Here is a 26,297-nt window from a genome sequence, read left to right on the forward strand (position 1 = left end):
TAAAATCATGAGAAGAGTGGAATAGGTAGACATTAATTCCTTGTTTACTCTTTTCAAAGGACTGGGGGCACACAATGAAACTACTAAGTAACAGATTTAAAAATAAATTGGACAAAATATGTCTTACCAGATATGCAATTAAGCTCTGTAATGCGTTGCCAGAGAATGTGGTAAAAGCTGTTAGCTTAGCAGGGTTTAAAAAAGGTTTGGACAATTCCTAAAAGTCCATAAACCATTATTAAGATGGACTTGGGAAATCTACTGCTTATTCCTGAGATAAGCAGCATGAAATCTATTTTACTGTTTTGGGATCCTGCCAGGTATCTGTGACCTGGATTAACCACTGTTGGAAACAGGATACTGGGTTTGATGGACATTCAGTTTGTCCCAGTATGGTGATGTTTATGTACTTACTAGCCGTTACGGGCTACTTTTGGAATGGGGGGGGGGGGTTTCTGAGCCCCCCCCCCCCCGAGTCGCTGCCGCCGCCCCTCCACCCGGCCCGAGCAGCACTGTAAACTTACATCAGTACGCAGCAGCAGGCACATCAGCAAAGCTGCCGTCGGGGCGGGCTTCCTTCTCTGCCTGTGTCCCGCCCTCGTGTGACGTAACGTCGGCGAGGGCGGGACAAAGGCAGAGAAGGAAGCCCGACGGCAGCTTTGCTGATGTGCCTGCTGCTGCGTGGTGATGTAAGTTCACAGTGCTCGGGCCAGATGGAGGGGTGGCGGCGACTCCGAGGGAGGGGGAGTGGTTCCGACGTCTGCAGCATGCCAGTAGAGACTTCCCTCTCTGTCCCGCCCCCATCATCACGTATTGACGCGGGGGCGGGGCAGAGAGGGAAGTCTCTACTGCGCATTTGCGAGTGAGTACGCCATTTATATGTTTGATGTTATCTGGTTAATTTGGACCACTAAACTTGAAAAACATTTTTTTAAAGTCTTTTGTTGTCTGACCTGTTTATTGTCCTATTCAGTGACTTTGCTAGGATTGAACGGGCCCAGGGCAGCAAAGTTAAGAAGGGCCTCTATAACACCATCTTTTCCAGTTGGGGACTCTTTTTTTTTTGGGGGGGGGGGGGGGGGGGCACAGATCAGTAATAGAAATATGAAAGCAAAAATGAATTGGAAACGTCAAGAAGCTAGACTCTGCATGTACAACAAAGCTAGAGAAATAGAAAATGAAATGCAAGATATCAGAGATGCACATTACCCAAACTGACACATTTGAATTAATAAATTCAGATAAAATACCTTTCTTTTATTTCCTCCCAGTGACTCTCTTCTCGTTTTCTGGTTTTTTTTTTTCCTAACTCTCTTTGCAGGGTCTCCTGTCCATTTGGCATTTCTTCTCTCACCTTGTCCACCATCCATCTTCCCTCTGCATCCCTATCCATCCTGTCCTCTGCTCCCTCCAAGCCTAGCATTTATTCTCTGTGTCCCTGTCCCTCTCCGCATCCAGCTTTACTGGCTCAAAAGTGCTGCAGCTAACTTCCACACTTCACTGCACAGGTCCCTTGCCTCAACATTAATGTAGGTGGGAAGGATCTCCAAACACCGCCAGCCAAAGAAGTGGTTTGGCTGCTGGAGTGGCCTAAGCTCCTGAGGCTTCCACCTTTCTGACTTCCCGCAGTCTCATTCTATAGCACTTTGGTGTCTAGTGTGGCTTTCTAAGAAAAGAAGCAGGAGCCAAGATGGGCCAGCATCTTGCCTCTGCAGTAGAACTGGATTACTCTGGTCTGGACAGCACCCAAGTAAAATACTAAGAAAGCAGGTACACTTTCAATATATACAGTGTCCTGCTGAAAACAAACACGTTATTCAGAGGAAGCAGACAGTAAATGCGATCTGACTTCAGTTGCATTTTATCCCATTTGAAAAGAACCTCTAATTGGTTCTATAAATGGTATCGTTGACAAGTCCAAATAAGATGTACTGTTTATGGTAAAACAGTTGTTGCTGTGTGCTTTCAAAGGAATGTATTAGCATAATTTTGTATTGTGAAGTTTTAAAAATATATTGGAAGATCTTAATGGTTTACAGAAGACACACAGGGCTGTAATAGTGGAGAATCAGACAATCAGTACAAGCCCAAGATCTTCAGTGGTGTCTCGGAGTTCTCTAGGTGCATAATTGTGTATATTTTTTCCTGTTTTTCAGAGCTGGTTGAAAACATACGGCTATCTACTACCATATGACGTGCGTATGTCGGCTCTGTATTCAGGGAAGGCCATGCAGGCCGCAGTCACCGCCATGCAGCAGTTTTATGGAATCCCAGTAACGGGCGTATTGGATCAGACAACTATTGAGTAAGGCTTTCATGATAGTGCTTTTTACAACAGTTTCTGGATGCATTTGTTTCCTTTTAAATATGTTTCTTGTAATACTTAGTTTAGGAGATTATGGGATTAACGGGGCAGTAACCAAACACAGAACATACTCTTGCAATAAAGCATGAAAATTCAACAAAAAAATTCAACAAAAAAAGACAGAATGAACTCGAAGCAGATGAAATGAACTGGTGATATAGGAGAAGATATTTAACGATTTGTAGGTTGAGGTTATAGAAACACCTCAACCTACAAATCGTTAAATATCTTCTCCTATATCACCAGTTCATTTCATCTGCTTCGAGTTCATTCCGTCTTTCTTCATATAGATATATGACTATTTAAAATAGTTCATTCCACATGTACCCAGTCCAAATGTATAATTACAATATTCTGCAGCAAATATGCAGACATCTATGGAAAAACTCCATTGCTTTTGGGGGGGGGGGGGGGGGGGAAATGATCACTGGTCTCTACAGAAATCTACAAAATGAAGGGGTCCTTTACTAAGCTTCAGTAAAAGGTGGCCGTAGCATACCCTTATCTGAGTTTTCTAGCGCACTTAGGCCATTTTTACCGCAGCTAGTTTTCTATTTCTGATGTCAATGGCCATTCGCTAATGTTCCATTATTAAAACAATGACTGCATCAGCTCTCACTACCACCCATTTTGTAGGCAGTAAGGGCTCATGTGGTCATCCTTTGCTAACCAGTTAGCATGTGCTAATGTAGATGTGCTAACTGATTAGTGCAGGAACGCCCAGTCTCTGTCCCCTGACATTCCCCCTCACCATTTCAAGTTGGACTAGTCGCATGTAAGCACATAACACAGCTTAGTACAAGGGCTCCTTAGTGGCCTATACTGTATCTAATCCACACTGTAACTAGTTCATGCCTCTTAACACCTAACGTACTTCATATATGAGTAGTTAATCTTAAAACAGTGGAGGCAATAATTAAGGAAGAAATACTTTCCAGAGGTATTTCCACAGGTAAAAAAAATACTTTACGTGTAGAAATTGTCCATGAGATACCCTAATAAGTGTATGCATAGATGACCTGTATACAGAGCCGCCAAGAGGGGGGGCATGGGGGGGGGGGCAAAATTCTCCAGGCCTGGGCCTCCAAGGGGGCCCAGCACTGGGGTCAGACCGCCAGCACTGCAGTCCCCGGTCTCACCTGCCTGCCTCCTCAGCTCTGAGCCCCCTTCATTCAAAGTGGCAGTCGCAGGTCGCGTCTCTTCTGGCCTTCCGTCCCTGTGTCCCGCCCTCGTCTGATGTAACTTCTGGTTTCTGCGAGGGCGGGACACAGGGAGGGAAGGCCAGAAGAGATGCGATCTGCAACTGCCGCAATGAAAGAAGGGGGCCCGGAGCCGTGGAGGCAGGCAGGTCAGACTGCAGCGGCGGGGGGAGTGACGGGGGGCTGCAGCGGCGGGGGGAGCGACAGGGGGCGGAGGCGGGGCAGCCTTACCCCAGCCCCGGCCTAGTCTCTCGGTGGCCCTGCCTGTATACTTGTAAGTTTGTCCGGTGTTTGTAGAGATATTCTCAAGGGTAGGGAGTGGAGGAGTAGCCTAACGGTTAGTGCAGTGGCTTCAGAAACAGGAGAACTGCAGCAACTGCAGCTCCTTGTGACTCTGTGTTCTAGATTGCACCTTGTGGGTTCTTTTGTGTTTTCAGATGACAAATGTGCATGTGAGACTACAGACTCACACATTCACCCAGGAAATAAGATACGATAGGTATCTTTAATATGAAGCCAGAAGAATAATTAATTCACATGGCTTCTAGGTACAGATGGACAGTATTCACAGTAGTCTTATGGGGAGGGGGCAATGAAGGGTCTGGACTGTAGAGATTCATAGCTATGTTTCCATAGTGCACAGAGATGGAAAATCAGGGGGAAAGCCGCAGAAAGAAAATAGCACCAAAGAAGTTCCCCTAAAAATACCAGTGTCTAATGCAGTTATGTTCCTGCTCTGCCCAGCCCAGGTGAGGCAGGACCTGACCAGGAAGACCAATCAAATATGTACATGTGAGTAGAGCCTGGCCAAGGTAACATGCAGGTCCACAGAAAAAAAGAAATGTTTCTCCCCCTCAGTTACTGACTGATAAGGAGGCAGGTGAAGGTCTCTGGCAGTGGCAGGGGGATTCAGAGACAAAGCAGTGTAAAGGTGGACATATCAGATAAGAAAAACAGATGTGAGGCCTCTAGAAAACCCAATTCACTGCCCATGTGGGCCCAATTTCCACTGACTGCATCATTCTGTCAAGTCACTTAACCCCCCACTTGCCCCAGGTACAAAATAAGTACCTGTATATAATATGTAAACAGCTTTAATTGTAACCACAGAAAGGCAGTATATCAAATCCCATCCTCTTTCCCTTTCTTTTCTCTAGGGTTAGGATGGGATTTGCATTGATGCACATACTTAAGAAAATTCCTGCATCTGTGTGTGTAATTTTATCCACAAAAAAGGTGTGTCTTGAAAGGCAGGTGTAAATGTAAGTACATCATTCCAGTATTTCATGAGTGGCAGTCCAGGCATTCTTTAAATTGAAAGTTTGGCAAAGGCGACACAGAGAAGTACGCAGGTTATACAATTATTCCTGGGAAGAATGAGCAAAAATGAGCCCATTTGAAGGAGTTGCATATTCAGTTCAGTTCTTGTACACCGCTAATATCCCCTTTCCAGGGTTCAGTGTGGTTTACATTCTAGGTGAAAACTTATGCACAGTTTCTCTGATATATAGTGCGTGCTAGCACCAGTAACACATATTATTAGATATCAAGGATACATTTTTATTTATTTATTGCATTTGTATCCCACATTTTCCCACCTATTTGCAGGCTCAATGTGGCTTACATAGTTTTATTAACATTGTCATTCTAGGTTATCAGATACAGTTAGTATTGTGCCGAGATTAAGTAGGGAAGAGAGAAGAGGAAGGGAGTGATTAGGGTAGTTATAGAAGGTGGGTTTACATTGTAGCTTTGCAAACAGTGTAAGGTATGGCGTGGCACTACCTATGATAGATTATGGGCTGATGTTGAGAAATTGTATTCTTTATGGTAATTTTATTTTATAAATCGTCTTGCAGCTTCTTAGCAAAATAAATTGAATAAGATGGGACCCTAATGCTGGTTAATTACATGTTAGTGTGGTAGCTCCTGTTCGTAAATCTGGTTCTCCATTGGTCCACAGTTTACATAGATCCAGGGCTTTTTGTTGAGGGGGTACTTGGGGGTACTGAGTACCAGCACCTTTTCTATTGTCTGTTAAAATTGACCCATGGTCCCCAAGTTTTAATGAAACAGAAGCTCTATACACAAATTCTGCCTTGTCATAGATTCTTTGACTGGTTGCAAGGTGCCTGGCTATTGTGGGGTGGGTCCCTTGGTGATCACCCCACCCCTGAAGGGTGGCCTGGCATTTGAGTACCGGCACCTTTTGGGCTAGAAAAAATGCACTGCCTAGATCCCACTTTTCTCTAGCACCAATATGGTTACTAGTATTTTGCACTGCAAATGTGAGATAATTAGATGGAACTGGGGACTTGGTTAAATTTTTCTGAATCTTAAAAATCCAAATTGTGATGATGCAGAAAAAGGTAATTACACCTTCCAAACTGAAATCAAAATTAAGGAAATCTCATTATGTCCGTTTATCACTGAGTTGTGGAGTCTGGCAAGCATACAGTTTGTCTCACAAAGTGTGGATGAATTCACATATAGGCTATTTGATGAATTGCAAACTGAATTCCTGGGTATACACGTCATCAGTTTCCAGTTTGGAGAAGCAATGCTTAATTATGCTGAGCAAAGACTTTTAGACTTTGAGAGCCTAATGGAGTGGAGAGAATTTTGACTTCAAACCAGCTACATACAAAGATATTATCATTGCTTTGTAACAATATAATGGTGGAGAAGCAATGTCCATATGATTGAAAAGTGGAATAAGGACTTCGACCTTCATTTGACAGTAGATGATCCATCACAGATTTGGATCTTCGTGTTTTGCAAGAGAGTGGATATGTTAACTATTTTGAATATTTATTTGTAATTCCGCATAGGACTTGTGATTTGCAAGCTATAAAGTTTCTTCATTTTGTCCAATTGTGAGCCTGCTGTGATGGAGAGGGTGTAAAAATGGGATTATGGGCATCAGCCACTCAGAGGAGACTGGAGGCAAGTTAGTAAAACAGGATCTTTTACTGTTAATATTGGTACTTACAATACCTACCCCTTTTGCATGCAAACCTAAAAGCTGGAGTTTGCATATTCGTGGGTGATGTGGCCCAGGCAGTCCTGTTCAGTGGAGGGTGTTGGCTAAGATCATTACAGGAGCTTCTGGAATTATTTATTTATTTATTTTATTGCATCTGTATCCCACATTTTCCCACCTATTTGCAGGCACAATGTGGCTTACAGAGTTTGGTTATGACATAATCATTCCATGATATCAGTTACAATTAGTAATGTTCAAAGATTAGGTAAGGGAAGAGAGAAGGAAGATGTTAGGCAGGGTAGAAGTGGACTGTAGTAACTGTGTGGATTGGTGAGGTAGTTTTGTAAGGCTATGGGTTCTGTTTGTAGGCCTTGTGGAAGAGATGTGTCTTCAGGGATTTGCGGAAGTTAGTTATTTCGTCAATAGCTTTCAGGGCTGTAGGTAATGCATTCCACAACTGCGTGCTCATGTAAGAGAAGGTGATGGCGTGTATCAGCTTGTATTTTAGTCCTTTACAGCTGGGGAAGTGCAGATTGAGAAATTGGTGGGATGATCTTATGGCGTTTCTGGGAGGCAAATCCACAAGGTTTAGCATGTAGATTGGGGCATCTGCGTGAATGATTTTGTGTACTATCATGCAGATCTTGAACGCCACGCATTCCTTGAGAGGGAGGCAATGAAGTTTCTCTCTTAGGGGTTTTGCAATTTCATATTTATTTTTTCCAAATATGAGTCTGGCAGCAGTATTCTGGACTGTTTGGATTTTTTGATAGTGTGTTCTTTGTAGCCAGCGTACAGTGCATTACAGTAGTCCAGATGACTTATTACCATTGACTGTACCAGGGTACGGAAGATATATCTCGGGAAGAAAGGTTTTACTCTTTTGAGTTTCCACATGGAGTGGAACATCTTTTTCGTTGTGTTCTTCACGTGAGTATCGAGTGTGAGGTTTCGGTCGATGGTAACTCCAAGAATTTTTAGATTTTGTGCGATGGGGAGAGAACAGTATGGTGTGGTTATTGTGGAGTAGTTGTTTTTGTTGTGTTGTGAGGTGAGGACAAGACATTGAGTTTTCTCTGTGTTGAGTTTCAGCTGGAATGCATCCGCCCAGGAGTGCATGATTTGGAGGCTTTGATTTAAAGTTGCTTCTGAATCAGTTTTGAGTAAAGTGATGTGGTAGCCATGCTGGTCCACTTTTAAAGGACATAATTAGAAATAAAACAAAACAGAGAAAAGAAAATACTACTACTGCTTACTACTACTTATCATTTCTATAGCGCTACTCGACGTATACAGTGCTGTACATTGAACATGTAGGACAGTCCCTGCTCGATAGAGCTTACAATCTAATTAGGAAAGACAAACAGGACAAACAAGGGATAAGGACAAAGAGTAGCAAGATTCCGGAATCCCAAAGTGTGACAAGATTCCGGAATCCCAAAGAGTAGCAAGATTCCAGAATCCCAAAGAGTAGCAAGATTCCGTGCAGAATCCCAAAGAGTAGCAAGATTCCGGAATCCCACTGTAGCAACATTCTGTGCAGAATCCCAAAGAGCAGCAAGATTCCGGAATCCCAAAGACTACTACTACTTATCATTTCTATAGCGCTACTCAACGTTTACAGTGCTGTACATTGAACATGTAGGACAGTCCCTGCTCGATAGAGCTTACAATCTAATTAGGAAAGACAAACAGGACAAACAAGGGATAAGGACAAAGAGTAGCAAGATTCCGGAATCCCAAAGTGTGACAAGATTCCGGAATCCCAAAGAGTAGCAAGATTCCAGAATCCCAAAGAGTAGCAAGATTCCGTGCAGAATCCCAAAGAGTAGCAAGATTCCGGAATCCCACTGTAGCAACATTCTGTGCAGAATCCCAAAGAGCAGCAAGATTCCGGAATCCCAAAGACTACTACTACTTATCATTTCTATAGCGCTACTCAACGTTTACAGTGCTGTACATTGAACATGTAGGACAGTCCCTGCTCGATAGAGCTTACAATCTAATTAGGAAAGACAAACAGGACAAACAAGGGATAAGGACAAAGAGTAGCAAGATTCTGGAATCCCAAAGAGTAGAAAGATTCCGTGCAGAATCCCAAAGAGTAGCAAGATTCCGGAATCCCACTGTAGCAACATTCTGTGCAGAATCCCAAAGAGCAGCAAGATTCCGGAATCCCAAAGACTACTACTACTTATCATTTCTATAGCTCTACTAGACGTATACAGTGCTGTACATTGAACATGTAGGACAGTCCCTGCTCAACAGAGCTTACAATCTAATTAGGACAGACAAACAGGACAAACAAGGGATAAGGACAAAGAGTAGCAAGATTCCGGAATCCCAAAGTGTGACAAGATTCCATGCAGAATCCCAAAGAGTAGCAAGATTCCGGAATACCACTGTAGCAACATTCTGTGCAGAATCCCAAAGAGCAGCAAGATTCCGGAATCCCAAAGACTACTACTACTTATCATTTCTATAGCGCTACTAGACGTATGCAGTGCTGTACATTGAACATGTAGGACAGTCCCTGCTCGACAGAGCTTACAATCTAATTAGGACAGACAAACAGGACAAATAAAGGATAAGGACAAAGAGTAGCAAGATTCCGGAATCCCAAAGTGTGACAAGATTCCATGCAGAATCCCAAAGAGTAGCAAGATTCCGGAATCCCACTGTAGCAACATTCTGTGCAGAATCCCAAAGAGCAGCAAGATTCCGGAATCCCAAAGACTACTACTACTTATCATTTCTATAGCGCTACTAGACGTATGCAGTGCTGTACATTGAACATGTAGGACAGTCCCTGCTCGACAGAGCTTACAATCTAATCAGGACAGACAAACAGGACAAATAAGGGATAAGGGAATTTTATTTATTTATTTGTTACATTTGTATCCCACATTTTCCCACCTATTTGCAGGCTCAATGTGGCTTACATAGTACCGTAGGCATTTGCCAAGAAACTGTAGGGGAACAAATACAATGTGATATTGTGGTCATATAAAGGGTCCATTTCTTTGAGGCATAAGGGGGGATTAGAGAGAGGAAAGGTTAAATAGTGTCCGATACGATCGTTGGATATGTTGCGTTGCAGGGTGTTGGGTTCTCTATAACAGACATGGGTACTGAACAAGTAAATAAGGAGTTAGGAGTTAAACGCTGCCTCAAAAAGGTGGGCTTTTAGCCTAGATTTGAAGACGGCCAGAGATGGAGCTTGATGTACTGGCTCAGGAAGTCTATTCCAGGCATACGGTGCAGCAAGATAAAAGGAACGGAGTCTGGAGTTGGCAGTGGAGAAGGGTACAAGTAAGAGAGATTTAATTTAACCAATGAGCAGAGTTCCCAGGGAGGAGTGTAGGGAGAGATACTGAGGAGCTGCAGAGTGAATGCACTTGTAAGTCAATAAGAGGAGTTTGAATTGTATGCAGAAATGGATAGGGAGCCAATGAAGTGACTTGAGGAGAGGGCTAATATGAGCATAGCAACATGGCAAAATATAAGTCGTGCAGCAGAATTTTGAACAGACTGAAGGGGAGAGAGATGGCTTAGTGGGAGACCTGTGGGAGACCTGTGAGAAGTAAGTTGCAGTAGTCTAAGCGAGAGGTGATAAGTGTGTGGATAAGGGTTTTGGTAGTGTGCTCAGAAAGGAAGGGACAAATTTAGGTGATTTTCTTAGCTGGCTGTTCTAACCATTAGGCTACTCGTTAATATGGACGTCTGTGTGTCCATTTTATAATACTAGCCGTTAAGCCCGTAAAAACGGGCAAGTATTGCAGTCCTCCTCTCTCCCCTGGCCTCACCCCATCCACCGATCCTCCCCCCCATATCCAGCGACCCTCCTCTTTCCCTTGGCCTCCCTCCCCCCCATGCCCAGCAGCCCTCCCCCCATGTCCAGCTACCCTCATCGCGGCCGCTCCCTCCCCCCTCCGTGCCGGGCCCCCTGCACTGATCTGACAGCGCCTCTCACCTCCGTGTGAAAGTGCTACAGGCAGCAGCAGATCGCTCTGCTGCTGCCTTCAGCGCTTCCACACGGAGGTGAGAGGCACTGTCAGGTCAGTGCAGGGGGCCTGATATGGAGGGGGGCGGGGATGGGGGGGTGGAGGTTGTTTCGCGCAATGTTCCTTTCCAGGCGGCAGCGGCAGCATCCGACAGTTCGACTCCGTTTCCCTCTCTGTTCCGCCCTCTGATGTCATGACGCGAGGGCGGGACAGAGAGGGAAGTCTGTACTGCGCATTTGCAAGTGAGTACGGTCACTTGCCGTTTATATGTTTGATGGACGTTTCTGTGCCATCCATGTCCCTTTTGCCCTGTTCACAGTTTGGATTTTTCTGTTTGTAAAATGGATGTTCATGCTGGGTACAGCCAGCACTTGGGCATCTCTTTCTCATGGGTGTTAGAACAGGCTGTATGTCGATAGATCCTCTTCTAGAATACACGAACGTGGATGTCCATATTCTGGAGCTGGATGTCCTGTCTAAAACCTGCTCCTCAGTACTTTAGATACTAACTCAGTAACATGAATAGAAGATGCTGCTGAGCTTTATTATACACGACTGCCAATCTCTTTCATGTCTTTACATAAGTACATAAGCACCGCCATACTGGGAAAGACCAAGGGTCCATGAAGCCCAGCATCCTGTCTCCGACAGCGGCCAATGCAAGCTTCAAAAACCCGGCAACCCCCCCCTCCCCAAAAAAAAAAAAAAAAATTAATAATGTTCAATGGACTTTTCCTTCAGGAATCTGTCCAAACCCCCTTTAAATTCCGTAAGGCCAGCTGCTGTCACTACATTCTCCGGCAACGAGTTCCAGAGTCCAACTACACGCTGAGTAAAGAAAAACTTTCTCCTATTTTTTTTAAATCTACCATATTCTAGCTTCATCTTGTGTCCCCTGGTTTTGTTGTTGTTTGAAACTGTAAACAAACGCTTCACATCTGTCCGCTCTACTCCGCTCATTATCTTGTAGACTTCTATCATATCACCCCTCAGCCGCCTTTTTTCCAAGCTGAAGAGCCCTAACCTTCTCAGCCTTTCCTCATAGGGAAGTCGTTCCATTCCCTTTATCATTTTCGTCACCCTTCTCTGCACCTTTTCTAATTCCTTTATATCTTTTTTGAGATGTGGCGACCAGAATTGGACACAATACTGAAGGTGCGGTCGCACCATGGAGCGATACAACGGCATTATAACATCCTCGTGTTTGTTTTCCATCCCTTTCCTAATAATACTCAACATTCTGAGCGCTTTCTTAGCCACCGCAGCACACCGGGCAGATGTCTTTAATGTCTTATCAACGATTACTCCCAGATCCCTTTCTAGGTCCGTAACTCCTAACACGGAACCTTGCATGACATAGCTGTAATTTGGGTTCCTCTTACCGACATGCATCACTTTGCACTTGTCAACATTGAACTTCATCTGCCATTTGCACGCCCAATCCCCCAGTCTCGCGAGGTCCTCCTGTAATCTTTCACACTCCTCCTGCGACTTGACGACCCTGAATAATTTTGTGTCATCTGCGAATTTAATTACCTCCCTAGTTACTCCCATCTCTAGGTCATTTATAAATATGTTAAAAAGCAGCGGTCCCAACACAGACCCCTGCGGGACCCCACTAACTACCCTTCTCCACTGAGAATACTGACCATTCAAGCCTACTCTTTGCTTCCTATCTTTCAACCAGCTCTTAATCCATAGTAATACCCTACCTCCGATCCCATGACTCTCCAGTTTCCTCAGGAATCTTTCATGAGACATTTTGTCAAACGCCTTTTGAAAAGCCAGATACAAATATCCACCAGCTCCCCATTGTCCACATGTTTGTTCACCCCCCTCAAAAAAATGCAGTAGATTGGTGAGGCAAGACTTCCCTTCACTAAATCCGTGCTGACTTTGTCTCATCAGCCCATGTTTTTGTACGTGCTCTGTAATTTTATTCTTGATAATAGCCTCTACCATTTTGCCCGGTACAGACGTCAGACTCGCCGGTCTATAGTTTCCTGGATCTCCTCTGGAACCTTTTTTAAAAATCGGCGTAACATTGGCTACCCTCCAGTCTTCCGGTACTACACTGAATTTTAGGGATAGATTGCATATTACTAACAGTAGCTCTACAAGTTCATTTTTCAGTTCTATTAATACTCTGGGAATGAATACCATCAGGTCCTGGTGATTTACTACTCTTCAGTTTGCAGAACTGACCCATTACATCCAAGTTTACAGAGAATTCGTTTAGTTTCTCCGTCTCGCCTGCTTCAAATATGCTTACCGGCACCGGTGTCCCTCCCAAATCCTCCTCGTTGAAGACCGAAGCAAAGAATTCATTTAATTTCTCTGCTACGGCTCGGTCATCTGTGATCGCCCCTTAAACACCATTTTCGTCCAGCGGCCTAACTGATTCTTTAGCTGGCTTCCTGCTTTTAATGTATCTAAAAAAATTTTTACTTTGTATTTTCGCTTCTAATGCTAACTTTTTTTCAAAGTCCTTTTTTGCCCTCCTTATCTCTGCTTTCCATAAGCTCAGCATTAAATTAGTAGTGTTTTTCTTTGCAGGTGGATGAAACGGCCTCGGTGTGGAGTCCCTGACCATCCTCATCTAAGCCATAGACGAAGGAATAAACGCTACGCACTAACAGGACAAAAATGGCGGCAGAAACACATAACTTACAGGTATAGACTGCTTTCTTCTGGTATCATTTTGGTCCATGTGGTTTCTGTGCATGATTTATTAAAAATCCTATGCCTTCTATTTTTTATCATTTATTGTTTAATAACATTTGGAAGTGCCTGGCTTTACCAGATGAAGGTGGTTTACAATATATAATAAAAATTGGTGGTTATAAGAACTCCAATAAAAATGTCTTTCATTAATATAGACGTTTGTGCGGCCATTTTATAATATCAGTGTTCCTCTGCTGCCAAAGAGATGTCCATGTCCCTTGTTTTGCCCTGTTTGGATGTTTGGATGTTTCTGATTGTAAAATGGATGTTCATGCTGCATAGAGCCAGCACTTGGATGTCTATTGCTCATGGATTGTAGAAGTTTCAAGTTTACTGAAGTCTTACTATATCGCCCGATGGAAGGCCTTCTAAGTGGCTTACAGTCTAAAATTAGTAGAGAAGACAGACATACATAAAAGAGGGAGAGATACATGATAAACAGAGGATAGAGGGGTAGAACTACAATTTTAGATAGTATAGTAGGGGGGTAGGAGTGCTGCAAGTATTTCTTGGGTTCTTCTCGGAGCTTGTTGGAGGGATACGTCAAGAGATATTAATAAAGGCATTTCTGAAGACATGAGTTTTGAGATCTACCTTAAATTTGTCTTGAGAGGACTGCAAGTGGAAGGGAACAAGGAGGGCATTCCAGTGCTGGGGTCCTTGGACACAAAAATGGTCTGACGAATATGCTTGTGAACTATTTCTTGATGACTGGGCACTATGAGTTGGTTGTGTACGTGCAGGAGTGTATGGGAACAGGCTGTATGTCGGCAGATGCTGTTCTACCCTGCTATCTGCTGCTGAACATTCAGTGATTGTTGATCCTGCGCGCTCCATCCCTTCCCTTGAGGTGACATCAGGGAGTGTGTGTTTTAAATTTGTATTACTGTTGTACTATAACAAAAATCAATGTATGGACAGCAAAACTATTAGAACATAAGAGTAGCCATACTGGATCAGACCAATGGTCCATTTAGCCCAATATCCTGTTTTCGCAAACAGTGGCCGAGCCAGGTCACAAGTACCTGGCAGAAACCCAATTAGCAGCAACATTCCATGCTACCAATCCCGGGGGCAAGCAGTTGCTTCCCCATGTCTGTCTCAATAACAGACGATGGACTTTTCCTCCAGGAATTTGTCCAAACCTTTTTTTAAACCCAGATACTACGGAACTTCAAAAAATAGTTTACTCACTATGGAAAATACATGGGAGTAAACCTTATAATTTTATTATTTTAAATAAAGGAAGCCTGAACTGCCTGGGAAGAGTCTTAGACTTTTCACAAAACCCCTTATTGAGCTTTTGTCGTAGGCCTCGGTAGGAACCGGGGAAAAAAAACCCACAGGGAGGGGAAAAAAACACTACATCTAAAACTGGTTACACCCCCCCAACATTTTCTAAACACAGTTCACTTCCCATGTAGTTTCCAAACTGGTACAAAAAATATAATATAAAACAAAAGACTAACATTCCAAATAAACATACACTAAAAATAAAGAGTCCAAAAAACTTAAACTTCAATATCCAACTGAAGGACGATCCTCTGTAACTGTCAATAGCAATCCTTAGTGACAAGGGCTAGGGACCTCCCCCCCCTCCCCGCTTTTGTTTTGAAATGGCCGCGTCAGGAAGAGGAATAAGTACATAAGTACATAAGTATTGCCATACTGGGAAAGACCAAAGGTCCATCAAGCCCAGCATCCTGTTTCCAACAGTGGCCAATCCAGGTCACAAATACCCGGCAAGATCCCAAAAATGTACAAAACATTTTATACTGCTTATCCCAGAAATAGTGGATTTTCCCCAAGTCCATTTAATAACGGTCTATGGACTTTTCCTTAGTACAGCGGACTTTGTTCCTGGGGAACTGGGTTCAATTCCCACTGCAGCTCCTTCTGACTCTGGGCAAGTCACTTAATCCTCTATTGACCCAGGTACAAATAAGGACCTGTATATACTATGTAAACCATTTTGAATGTAGTTGCAAAAAACACAGAAAGGTGGTCTATCAAGTCCCATTCCCTTTTAAGCTGCGGTAAGCACGTGCTAGTGCTTCCCACACAGCGCTATGTACATCTAATAGCGCAATACAAATGATTAGCAGTACATAAGAACATAAGTGTTACCATACTGGGAAAGACCAAAGGTCCATCAAGCCCAGCATCCTGTTTCCAACAGTGGCCAATCCAGGTCACAAATACCTGGCAAGATCCCAAAAAAGTACAAAACATTTTATACTGCTTACTCCAGAAATAGTGAATTTTCCCCAAGTCCATTTAATAATGGTCTATGGACTTTTCCTTTAGGAAGCTGTCCAAACCTTTTTAAAACTCCGCTAAGCTAACCGCCTTTACCACATTCTCTGGCAACGAATTCCAGAGTTTAATTACACGTTGAGTGAAGAACAATTCTCTCCGATTCATTTTGGATATGATATTGCATGCTATGGATTTGAAAAATGTAGCGCAGAATGACCTTCTTCAGACATGGCGTTAAGATTTTAAAAGGATGCTCCAAGGTTCTACAACCAATCAGCGAAGGCCACGAGTCTGCCTTTTCCCCAGTTTCTCAGATACTAACTCAGTACAGGGATGCATGCATGTGAAGCTTGCACCACTGTTGGCCATGATGTGCCTGTTCTGTGGTAGGACAGGATGTATGTATTAGGGCTGTACCGAATATTCATATTCGATTCGGCCCTGAATAGTGTCCCGAATACATTTATTCATATTCGTCCGAATAGCAATTTAAATTCAAATATGAATAATCCAGGACTCTACTGTTCTAATTCCTACTGAAATAAACACTGATTTCGTGTTCCTTCTTTTATTATTTGTTATGTTAAATCTCAAGGACCATTATTCATATTCGGGTGAATAATATTCCATTATCTGCATTTAGCCAAATAGTGTAATACGTGTGAGGAAAGCTTGCATTGATGTTGTGATTTGCCTGTAGTGTGTTGTGTGTGTGTGTATATATATATATATACATATTTATTTATTTTAGCTTCGAGGACATGCTTCATCAAATACAGTGGCAGTGAATTACAGTAAAATATTTGTGTAAGATAGGCTTGCATTGTTGCTGCCTGTGTTGTACCTGTTCTCTGGTGGGACAAGGGTGTTCAGGGTGCTTGCTTGATAAATCTGTTCAGGCCATGGAGATGACATTTAATAAAAATGATAAAAGATTAATAGCATGAATGATGACAGCGACTGCTTGTTTCTTGCAGAATTCTTTTCCCTCTTTCCCACCTATTACCATCCTTTTATAGCCCCGGTCCGCCTCTCCTCTATCAGTGCCTCACTACTTTTAATAAAATACTTCTCGTTTTTGTTTCTTACAGTATTCACAACTATACCCCAAAGGTTGGGGAGCTTGATACAAGGAAAGCAATCCGTCAGGCATTCGATGTCTGGCAGAAAGTGACCCCTCTGACCTTTGAAGAGGTTCCATATCATGAGGTGAAGAGTGAGAGGAAAGAGGCTGATATCATGATTTTTTTTGCGTCTGGTTTCCATGGAGACAGTTCTCCATTTGATGGTGAAGGTGGGTTCTTAGCTCATGCCTACTTCCCAGGCCCAGGGATTGGAGGGGACACGCACTTTGATTCTGATGAACCGTGGACTTTGGGAAACTCTCATCACGATGGTAAGTGCTTCTTACGATCTCTTGTGAAATCATCTTAGAGGAAACAGGCAAAACCAGACACTTGGAAGAGTGTGTTTCGTAGAATCCTGTGATTGGTGCCAGTTCTAACATTTGGCTCTGCTACCCGTAGATTCTTTACTGAGCTCCCTGTTTCCAACAGTGGCCAGTCTGGGATGCCAGGAAGGGAAGATTCCATGCTGCTTTTCCCCCAGAATAAGTAGTGGCTTTCCTCAAATCTGCCCTTCCCTTCTTGCTTTGAGAATACCTGAAACATTTTTAATTATGAGCTTTTGCCAGTATAGAAAACTTCTCTAATTTTCTCTTTTATCAGTCACACAACAGAAGGAGAGACAGGAATGGAGCTATAGACAATATAAACAAGCTGCAGAAAAATAGCTTGAAAACAGTAAGAACAAATGCACAAAGGGGCCCATGCAGAAAACGTCATGCACAGTTAATGTGGGTGTAATAGACGTTTACTGCGGGATATCAATGCAGGAAGGTTTTCAGCACCCTTACCACAGACTGCATTAAAATTATAGTACTTATGACAATATTTATTTTTGTTACATTTGTACCCCACGCCAGTGGCGTTCCTAGGGGTGCTGACACACAGGACGGATCGCCGATGCGCCCCCCCCCCCCCGTGCAGCACGACCCCCCCTCCGGCGAAAGAACCCCCTCCCCCCTGGGTGCACGCCGCTGGGGGGAGGGTGCTGCGCGCCGGTCAGCGTAGTTCGTTTCCATGCTCCCTCTGCCCCGGAACAGGTTACTTCCTGTTCTGGGGCAGAGGGAGCATGGAAACGAACAACGCTGACCGGCGCGGCACCCCCCCCCAAGCGGCGTACACCCGGGGCGGACCGCCCCCACCACCCCCCCCCCTTGGTACGCCACTGCCCCGCGCTTTTCCACTCGTGGCAGGCTCAATGCGGCTTACATGGGGCAATGGAGGGTTAAGTGACTTGCCCAGAGTCACAAGGAGCTGCCTGTGCCTGAAGTGGGAATCGAACTCAGTTCCTCAGTTCCCCAGGACCAAAGTCCACCACACTAACCACTAGGCCACTCCTCCACATTAAATAAAACAGGAGCAAGAGGTGATCCTTGTGGCACCCCTACATATCAGGCATCTCTGTGGTGTCTTGTAAGGGGCAGGGTTGACCTTCTGGTACTGCTCAACCCCTAGTGTAGTGGTTCTGAAACTTGGTCCTGGAGGCACCCCAGCCAGTTAGGTTTTTAGGATATCCACAATGAATATTCATAAGAGGGATCTGCATGCAGTGGAGACGGTGCATGTATCTCTCTCTCTCGCGGATATTCATTGTGGGTATCCTAAAAAAACCTAACTGGCTGGAACCAGGTTTTGGAATCACTGCTCTTGTAATAATCTCGCAGTTCTTTGCAAATCTCTCTTGTCAGTCATCCCCCTTCTCCTCCACCGCTAACTCCAGACTTCGCTCCTTTTATCTTGCTGCACCTTATGCCTGGAACCGTCTTCCTGAACCCATACGTCTAGCTCCATCTCTACCTGTTTTTAAATCTATGCTGAAGGCTCACCTTTTCACTGCTGCCTTTAGCTCCTAACCACTACTCAGTTGCCCTCCTCCTCCCCTCTTCCTCTTTACCCTGTAATTCCCTTGCCCATAATGTCTTGACTGTCCGTTTTACCTAGATTGTAAGCTCTTTGAGCAGGGACTGTCTCTCTATGTCAAGTGTTCAGCGCTATATAAATGCTATTAGTAATAGTAGTTGTTATACAGTTTAACATATAATGTCATTGATTTTTTTAAGTTATAATAGGCTATGGTTTTTGTAGTCAACTCCATTGAGGATCATAATGAAGATGAAGATAATTTCTGATAGGCATATTTGTAAAATATCTTTTGTCCCTAGGAAATGACCTGTTTCTGGTGGCTGTGCATGAGCTGGGTCATGCCTTGGGCCTGGAGCATTCCAATGACCCCAGTGCCATAATGGCTCCTTTTTACCAGTATATGGAGACGCACAACTTCAAACTGCCACAGGATGATCTGCAAGGAATTCAGAAAATCTATGGTTAGTGACATTGTTTGTAATTTTGTTTCCCGTCAGACTTATCTGGTAATGTTTTGATGACTTAACACTAAGAAACATCTATCGTATGTTCAGTGGCGTTCCTAGGGGAGCTGACACCCAGGGCGGCTCGCCGATGCGCCCCCCCCCCCCCTGGGTGCAGCGACCCCCCTCCCCCCTGCGAAACACAACTATCCCCCCTCCCCTTACTCTGCTATCCCAATCCCTGGTGGTCTAGAGGTACCTCTTCGGGGCAGGAAAGAGCCCCCTCTTTCCTGCCCGGAGCTGCTAGCTGCCCTGCATCCTCCTGTCCTGGTGAGTCCGGCTCTCGGCGTTTCAAAATGGCCGCCGAGAGTTGAAGCAGCCTCGCGAGACTTCAACTCCCGGCGGCCATTTTGAAACGCCGAGAGCCGGACTCACCAGGACAGGAGGATGCAGTGCAACTAGCAGCTCCGGGCAGGAAAGAGGGGGCTCTTTCCTGCCCCGAAGAGGTACCTCTAGACCACCAGGGATTGGGATAGCAGAGTAAGGGGAGGGGAGGGGGAGGAGAGATGACAGGGGGGAGGTGAGGGCGTGGAAGGGGCGGGACAGGTGACAAGAAAGGGGCAGCTCCCCCCAGCGAAACAACCCCCCCACCCAGCGCATCTTTACATGCTGGGGGGGGGGGGGGTGGCGGCGCGCGTCTGTCAGCAACGCTCGTTCCTTGCTCCCTCTGCCCCGTTACAGGAAATAACCCGTTCCGGGGCCAGAGGGAGCAGAGAACGAGAGTCGCCGACAGAGGCGCGGCGCCCCCCCCCCCCTTAGTACGCCACTGCATATGTTGTCTCCTGTACCAGAGGGAAACACACAGCTCTTTAAAGCTCAGGGATGTTCACAAACTGAACCAGTGATTAAGATCTCAATTGTGTTTAGAAAGCCAAACATCAGTTAGGCGTTCACTGAAGTCTTTTATGCCACTTGTAATAGCATGGACTGCTAAACTCTATGGGACCAATAGTCAGTAGCGTTTAACTGGGTGGGAGAGGCTCCAAGCAGTGGCGTAGCTACGTGGGACCTGAGGGGGCCTGGACCCCCCTCCCGGTGAACCCTCCCCCGGCGCCGCCTACCTTCACTTTTGCTGGTGGGGGACCCCACTCCCCGCCAGCCGACGTCCTCTCCGTCCTGCTCCTGCTGTTGCATGCATTGATGACGTCCTGCACGTTGTACTTGCAGGACGTCAGACTCAGAGGTTCTCTGAGTCTGACGTCCTGCACAACCTCTGAGCCTGATGTCCTGCAAGTACAACATACAGGACGTCAGCAATGCATGCAACAAGAGCAGGAGCAGGACGGAGAGGACGTCGGCTGGCGGGGAGTGGGGTCCCCCGCCAGCAAAAGTGAAGGTAGGCGGCGCCGGGGGAGGGTTCGCGGCGGGAGGGGGGTCGGAAAAGACGTGGGGGGGGGGGGCTAAAATGTGCCCCTCCCCTCGGGCTTTGGACCCCCCTCCCACGGAAGTCTGACTACGCCCCTGGCTCCAAGAAAGTATTTCATGCTCATCTCTTTCTGAGATTCTATCTTTTCTTACCCTTTTCTTTTCAGCACTTGTTCTGAAACTGCTCCTTCTTTTCTTAAAGATGTACTGCCTTTACAAGGACTCATTTATTTTACTATACATCAAAAAGACTTCACTGGAAACCACAGAATACAAAATAGCAAAACATAGTAGATGACGGCAAAAAAAGACCTGCATGGTCCATCCAGTCTGCCCAACAAGATAAACTCATATGTGTAAACCTTACCTTGATTTGTACCTGCCTTTTTCAGGGCACAGACCGTACAAGTCTGCCCAGCAGTATTTCCCGCTTCCCAACCACAGGTCCCGCCTCCCATCACCGGCTCTGGCACAGACCGTATAAGTCTGCCCTCCACTATCCTCGCCTCCCAACCACCAACCTCTCTTCCCCCACCTGCTCCGCCACCCAATTTCGGCTAAGCTTCTGAGGATCCATTCCTACTGCACAGGATTCCTTTATGCATATCCCACGCATGTTTGAATTCCGTTACCGTTTTCATCTCCACCACCTCCCGCGGGAGGGCATTCCAAGCATCCACCACCCTCTCCGTGAAAAAATACTTCCTGACATCTTTTTTGAGTCTGCCCCCATTCAATCTCATTTCATGTCCTCTCGTTCTACCACCTTCCCAAAGTAGCATTAGTCTCTCTCTTACCTCTCGCCTCCAGCTAGTCTCAGTCTCTCTCTCTCTCACACACACACACCCCCTGCCCCCAGCAGTCTTTCTCTCATACCCCTGCCCCCAAAAGTCACCTATTCCCTTCTCTTTGTTGACTGCAGAAGAAACAGTACATTTCCTGCTTCCCTGTTGCCGTTCGGTTCTCTGTAAGCTTCAGCCTTACTGTGCCTTCAGACTTGAAGCCACAAGACTTCCCAAAGTCCTTCCAGCAAGTGGCTCAAGATTGTAGCGGGGAGGTAGGAAGTTTGGTGTCCTCAACAGCAGTACAACACCACCACCACTATTTTGGAACAAGAAATCTTGAGTGTCGGGGTGCAATTTCTAAGCACCATGGTGACCTGGTGCATGAGATTTGTGAAGCCTTTTCCTACCACGTGGTCTTGGGGTGCCTAATTGAATGCACCCAGTTGTAGACTTGTCCCACTGATTATTACAAAAGATCCAATAATTTACAATGTTGAATTAAGCAATCAATGTTTGGTCACAGCTCCGATTCTGAGGATCCCTTTCTAATATTTACAGTGAGAGTCCTTTTGGTTTAGTTTGTGCATTTTCTCTTCCCACTTGGGGTTGAAATATATTTGTTGAAATGGTAAGATTCAGGGCACATGTGTATTTTATAATTACATGCATAAGTGCCAATCCTGCCTCTCTTCTGCATCCAGGAGTGCCTATGCCATTTTATACGAGCCTACTGCTATGTATAGAAAACAGTTCTGCACCATGTGATTCTAGTGCACAGAAAAACGGTGTGGATGGTACAAGAGCCTACTGCTACGTATAGAACCTAACCCTAAGGAGCAGGAAAGGCTTCATGACAAAGCCAGGTTTTAACCAGGGATATACTGCAAAGAAAAGTTTAGAATGGATGAAAAGAGGTAATGAGTTCCATAGAGCAGGTTCAGCAAAGTAGAAAGCATGGTGTCTCATAGATGCATTTTTGGATTGGGAAGAACTAACCGATAGTCATTTAATGAGCGGAGGACACGATAAGGTGAATAGGGGATGGTCATAAATGCTAGATAGGGTGGTTTGCCAGATCTATAAGCTTTGAAAGTGAGGATAAGAACTTTGAAGAGAATGTACTGCTCAGATGGAAGCCAGTGATGCGTCTTAAGCAGTGGAGAGATATGATCCGAACGATGGACGTAACAAAGGATTCTCATGGCGGTTTTTTCCAAAGTGAATGGTTACATCCTAGGTATACTATGTTGCATCCTAGGTATACTATGTTGCAATAACAGAGTCTTGTTTTAAATAAAGATAGGATGAGTGCATGGAAAGAATCATGGTCAAAAAACGTCAGATTGAGTGCAATTGTCTAAGTACAAAATAACTGTCTTGCCTAGATGAGAGATTAGAGTGGAAAATAACAGCTGAGTCAAATATCATACCTAGATATTGGAAAGAGTCAACTGGATAACAGAGTTGACTAGATTAAGAGGAATACTAGGAGGCTCATTTTCAAAGCACTTAGCCTCCCAAAGTTCCATAGAAACCTATGGAACTTAGCCTCCCAAAGTGCTTTGAAAATATGCCTCTAGGTGTAGTTAGACTGCATGAGAACTGTTTTCTGAATATTGAGGACAAGCCTGTGGTCAGCAATCTTGAAGGGAAATGATAGAAGGAGAAAAGGGATTAGTAAGCCAAATCAGGAAGATATCATCTGCATACAGGTAGCATGAGATCCCAAAGGATTGGATGAGTGTGGCAAGAGGGCTGAGAAAAAGATTAAATAAAAGTGGAAACGAGAGAGCCCTGTGGTACACCGCATGATAAAGGTTGGGGAGAGGAAGTGGTGATGACTTGGAATGAGCAGCCAGAAAGGAATGATGAAAACCAGTCCAAAACCGAGTCAGATATACATAGTGAGGAGAGTTGGAAAAGGAGAAGATCATGGTTCGAGAGGTCAAAAGCGGCCAAGATGGCAAGAACAGCAAGATGTTTGTCCATGTGGGAATGGTTTCACTAAGGAGAGCTGTGAGGACTGTCTCGGTGCCAAAGTGCGGATGGAAATCGGACTGTTGCGGATGAAGTGCAAGCGACTTTTGAACAATCTTTTCGAAGTTGATATTCTTTTGGCAGAGTTACTATATCCAGTTCACTGATTGTGAGCAAATCAGAGTGCACATATGCAGTCTAGTTAATGGGCTAGCTAGTTGCTGCTTCTGGTAATTCTGTGCTTTTTTACGAAGCCTGTGGTGAGAGCAGGTGGAGGAGATGAGAGATAAGGAGCAGGAGATGGTTCTGTGGTAGTCCATGTGTCCAGTTCAGGCAAAAGAGAAAGAGACAGAAGGAATGTGTGTGTGTGTGTCTATATGCAGCTGAGGAAAGGAATAGGGTGTGTTGGCTTTAGCAACCTAGATAAGGAAAACAAACCAAGGGGCAGCAATATGTACCCAGTGATTCCCAAACCTGTCCTGGGGAAACCTCAGCCAGTCAAGTTTTCAGGATATCCATAATGACTGTTCAAGTGATCAGTTTGCATATACTGCATCCTTGGTATTTTAAATCTATCTTATGCATATTCATTGTGGATATCCTGAACACCTGCCATGGCTGGAGCTCCCTCAGGCCAGGTGTGGGAACCCCTGATGTACACTAATTAAACTTTCTATAGGTCATCTAAGTAGATGTTTAGGTCTGTGCATTTAAAACTATGTTAATATTTTATAAATAGCTTGGTGTCATGCACAACAGGGGAAGCCATTTTTTTTAAATGAACACTTAAAAAAAAATAGCACCATGACAAGAGGGTTTAAATGTGTAAGTAGCATTACATACACGTAGAAGTTGTGATTTTACTATATAAATGGTGGATTTTCTAAATGTGCATGTCCATGGGGAGCTGTCCTCCAAAACCTCAAACCTTTTGCAAAGTGAAGTAACATAGTAAATGACGGCAGAAAAAGACCCGCACGGTCCATCCAGTCTGCCCAACAAGACAAACTCATATGTGCTACTTTTTGTGTATACCCTACTTTGATTTGTACCTGTCCTCTTCAGGGCACAGACCGTATAAGTGTGCCCAGCACTATCCTCGCCTCCCGCCACCGGCTGGCTCTGCCACCCAATCTCGGCTAAGCTCCTTAGGATCCATACCTTCTGAACAGGATTCCTTTGTTTATCCCACGCGTGTTTGAATTCTGTTATCGTTTTCATTTCCACCACCTCCCGCGGGAGGGCATTCCAAGCATCCACTACTCTCTCCGTGAAAAAATACTTCCTGACATTTTTCTTGAGTCTGCCCCCCCTTCAATCTCATTTCATGTCCTCTCGTTCTAACACCAGTGGTTTTGAACCCCAAAGACGTAAGCCCAATTTCCTTCTTAAGTGCTCCTCCTAATTCCAGGTGTCTTTGTGTGGTGTTTCTCCTGGGAGCACACAGGGTTACAACCAGGGGTGTGCTGGTAAATTGTTAACAGGGGGCTCTCTCTCGCCAGCAAAGTAAAAGAGAATTCAGGAGGGGCCCAAGCCCACATTTTGGGATCCATTTGTTAAAGTAGCCATGGAGAACCGGCTCCCAAAATTCTTAAAAACTTAACAAACGGCTCTCGAGAGCCTGTGAGAGCCTGCTCCAGCACACCACTGGTTACGACCCTTAGAGTGCCTCCAATTTTACTATGGCTAATGTACATGAGCACCTTTTGTTTATTTAAATGCTGAACATCAGTTTGGGCCCATTCAGGCATTTTATCCTTTTAACATTGTATGTGTAGCTCTTGAAAATGTAATAACTAAGTCTTTTCCATACACAGGGCCTCCTGCCGAGACACTAGAGCCTACGAGGCCTTTGCCAACTCTACCTGTCCGTAGAATTTATTCAACCTCTGAGAGGAAGCACGAACGACAGCCACGGCCTCCACGGCCTCCCTTAGGGGATAAACCATCATTGCCCGGATCGAAACCCAACATATGCGATGGAAATTTCAATACTGTGGCCCTTTTTCGGGGAGAAATGTTTGTCTTCAAGGTATGAAAACTGGGAATGTGGCAAATGTTTCTATTCATGTTGCACATCCTCTTCTTTTTTGTTTTTAATCTGTCGGCTCTGCCTGTCTTATACCATAGAAGTCCTATTACAACAGATTTAATTTGTCTGCAGTTTCTTTATTGCACTACCAGCCACACGGCTGCTCACTTATTGTATCATGTTATCAAAAACTGCTGATAATTATTTTGTAATGTAGCTGATAGAATGCAACTTGTTTCCCTGTAGTAAAACAAACATGGAGAATAATTTTTGTAACAGGGTGTGTAGGCAGAGAAGGGCAATTCGCACATGTGTTTTCCGTTTTATAAAAGCCAAAAGAAGCCCAAACAATCGCAATTTTAACCTAACAAGTTCAAAAGGACCATCATTCAAGAAGCAAGTTCAGAAAGAAACTGAAGCTCTCTAAAATAGAGTCATTGGTTCATTAAAAAAAAAATTTGTATGCATTTCTTTGTCAAAAATAATTTGGTTTTCATGTCAAGAATACAGAAAAAAAATGTACTTATACAAAGAAATATTGTATAGAATTGCCTTCAGAAGGAAGCAATCAGCACTTTATATTAATCATCAAAAGACTGCTGACACAAACACATTTCAGTAATTTTGGACTCTATAGACTTCCTTATGAATATCAGATTAATGCTCCAGTGAGGAAATGTTTTTTTTCCATTTATATAAACTTCAAGTAATTAGAGCATCCTTGAGCTCATCTGGATTTCAAATAATGGCACAAGCAATTTTAATTCCATTACTTGATTATTGCAATTCATTATATTGTAATATTAGTAAACAGCCAATTTGTGTCGTCATCAGATTTTGCAAAATACTGCAGCTGAATTGATTTTTGGTTTAGGAAAATTTAGTTAAGTTAGTCCTGTTTTGGAAAATTTGCATTGGTTAAGAGTGGAAACGCATATTCAATTTAAAATTGCTTGTCAAATTTATAAATGTGTTTATGGTATGAATTTGGTTATGGTGGGGCAATTATTACCATCTCTACGTTTAAGAGGGCATTTGAGAAGTAAAATATATATATATATAATCTGACACTTGATATTCCTTCTATAAAGAAAATGAAATCTATCTGGGA

The 26,297-nt window shown here is 44.3% G+C and overlaps 1 protein-coding gene across 1 annotated transcript in view; it reads left to right on the plus strand.

Annotated features, from left to right (window-relative positions):
- The window catches only part of MMP24 (matrix metallopeptidase 24), a 77,316-nt gene that overhangs the window by 29,126 nt on the left and 21,893 nt on the right, over positions 1-26,297 (plus strand). The window contains exons 2-6 of the mRNA XM_030212037.1: positions 2,157-2,305; positions 13,111-13,227; positions 16,629-16,933; positions 18,824-18,985; positions 24,972-25,186. Of these exons, the coding sequence (XP_030067897.1) occupies positions 2,157-2,305; positions 13,111-13,227; positions 16,629-16,933; positions 18,824-18,985; positions 24,972-25,186 (948 nt within the window). The remainder of the gene's footprint in view (positions 1-2,156; positions 2,306-13,110; positions 13,228-16,628; positions 16,934-18,823; positions 18,986-24,971; positions 25,187-26,297) is intronic.

This window comes from Microcaecilia unicolor, chromosome 8 (assembly GCF_901765095.1).
Source record: "Microcaecilia unicolor chromosome 8, aMicUni1.1, whole genome shotgun sequence".
NCBI classification, from domain to species: domain Eukaryota; kingdom Metazoa; phylum Chordata; class Amphibia; order Gymnophiona; family Siphonopidae; genus Microcaecilia; species Microcaecilia unicolor.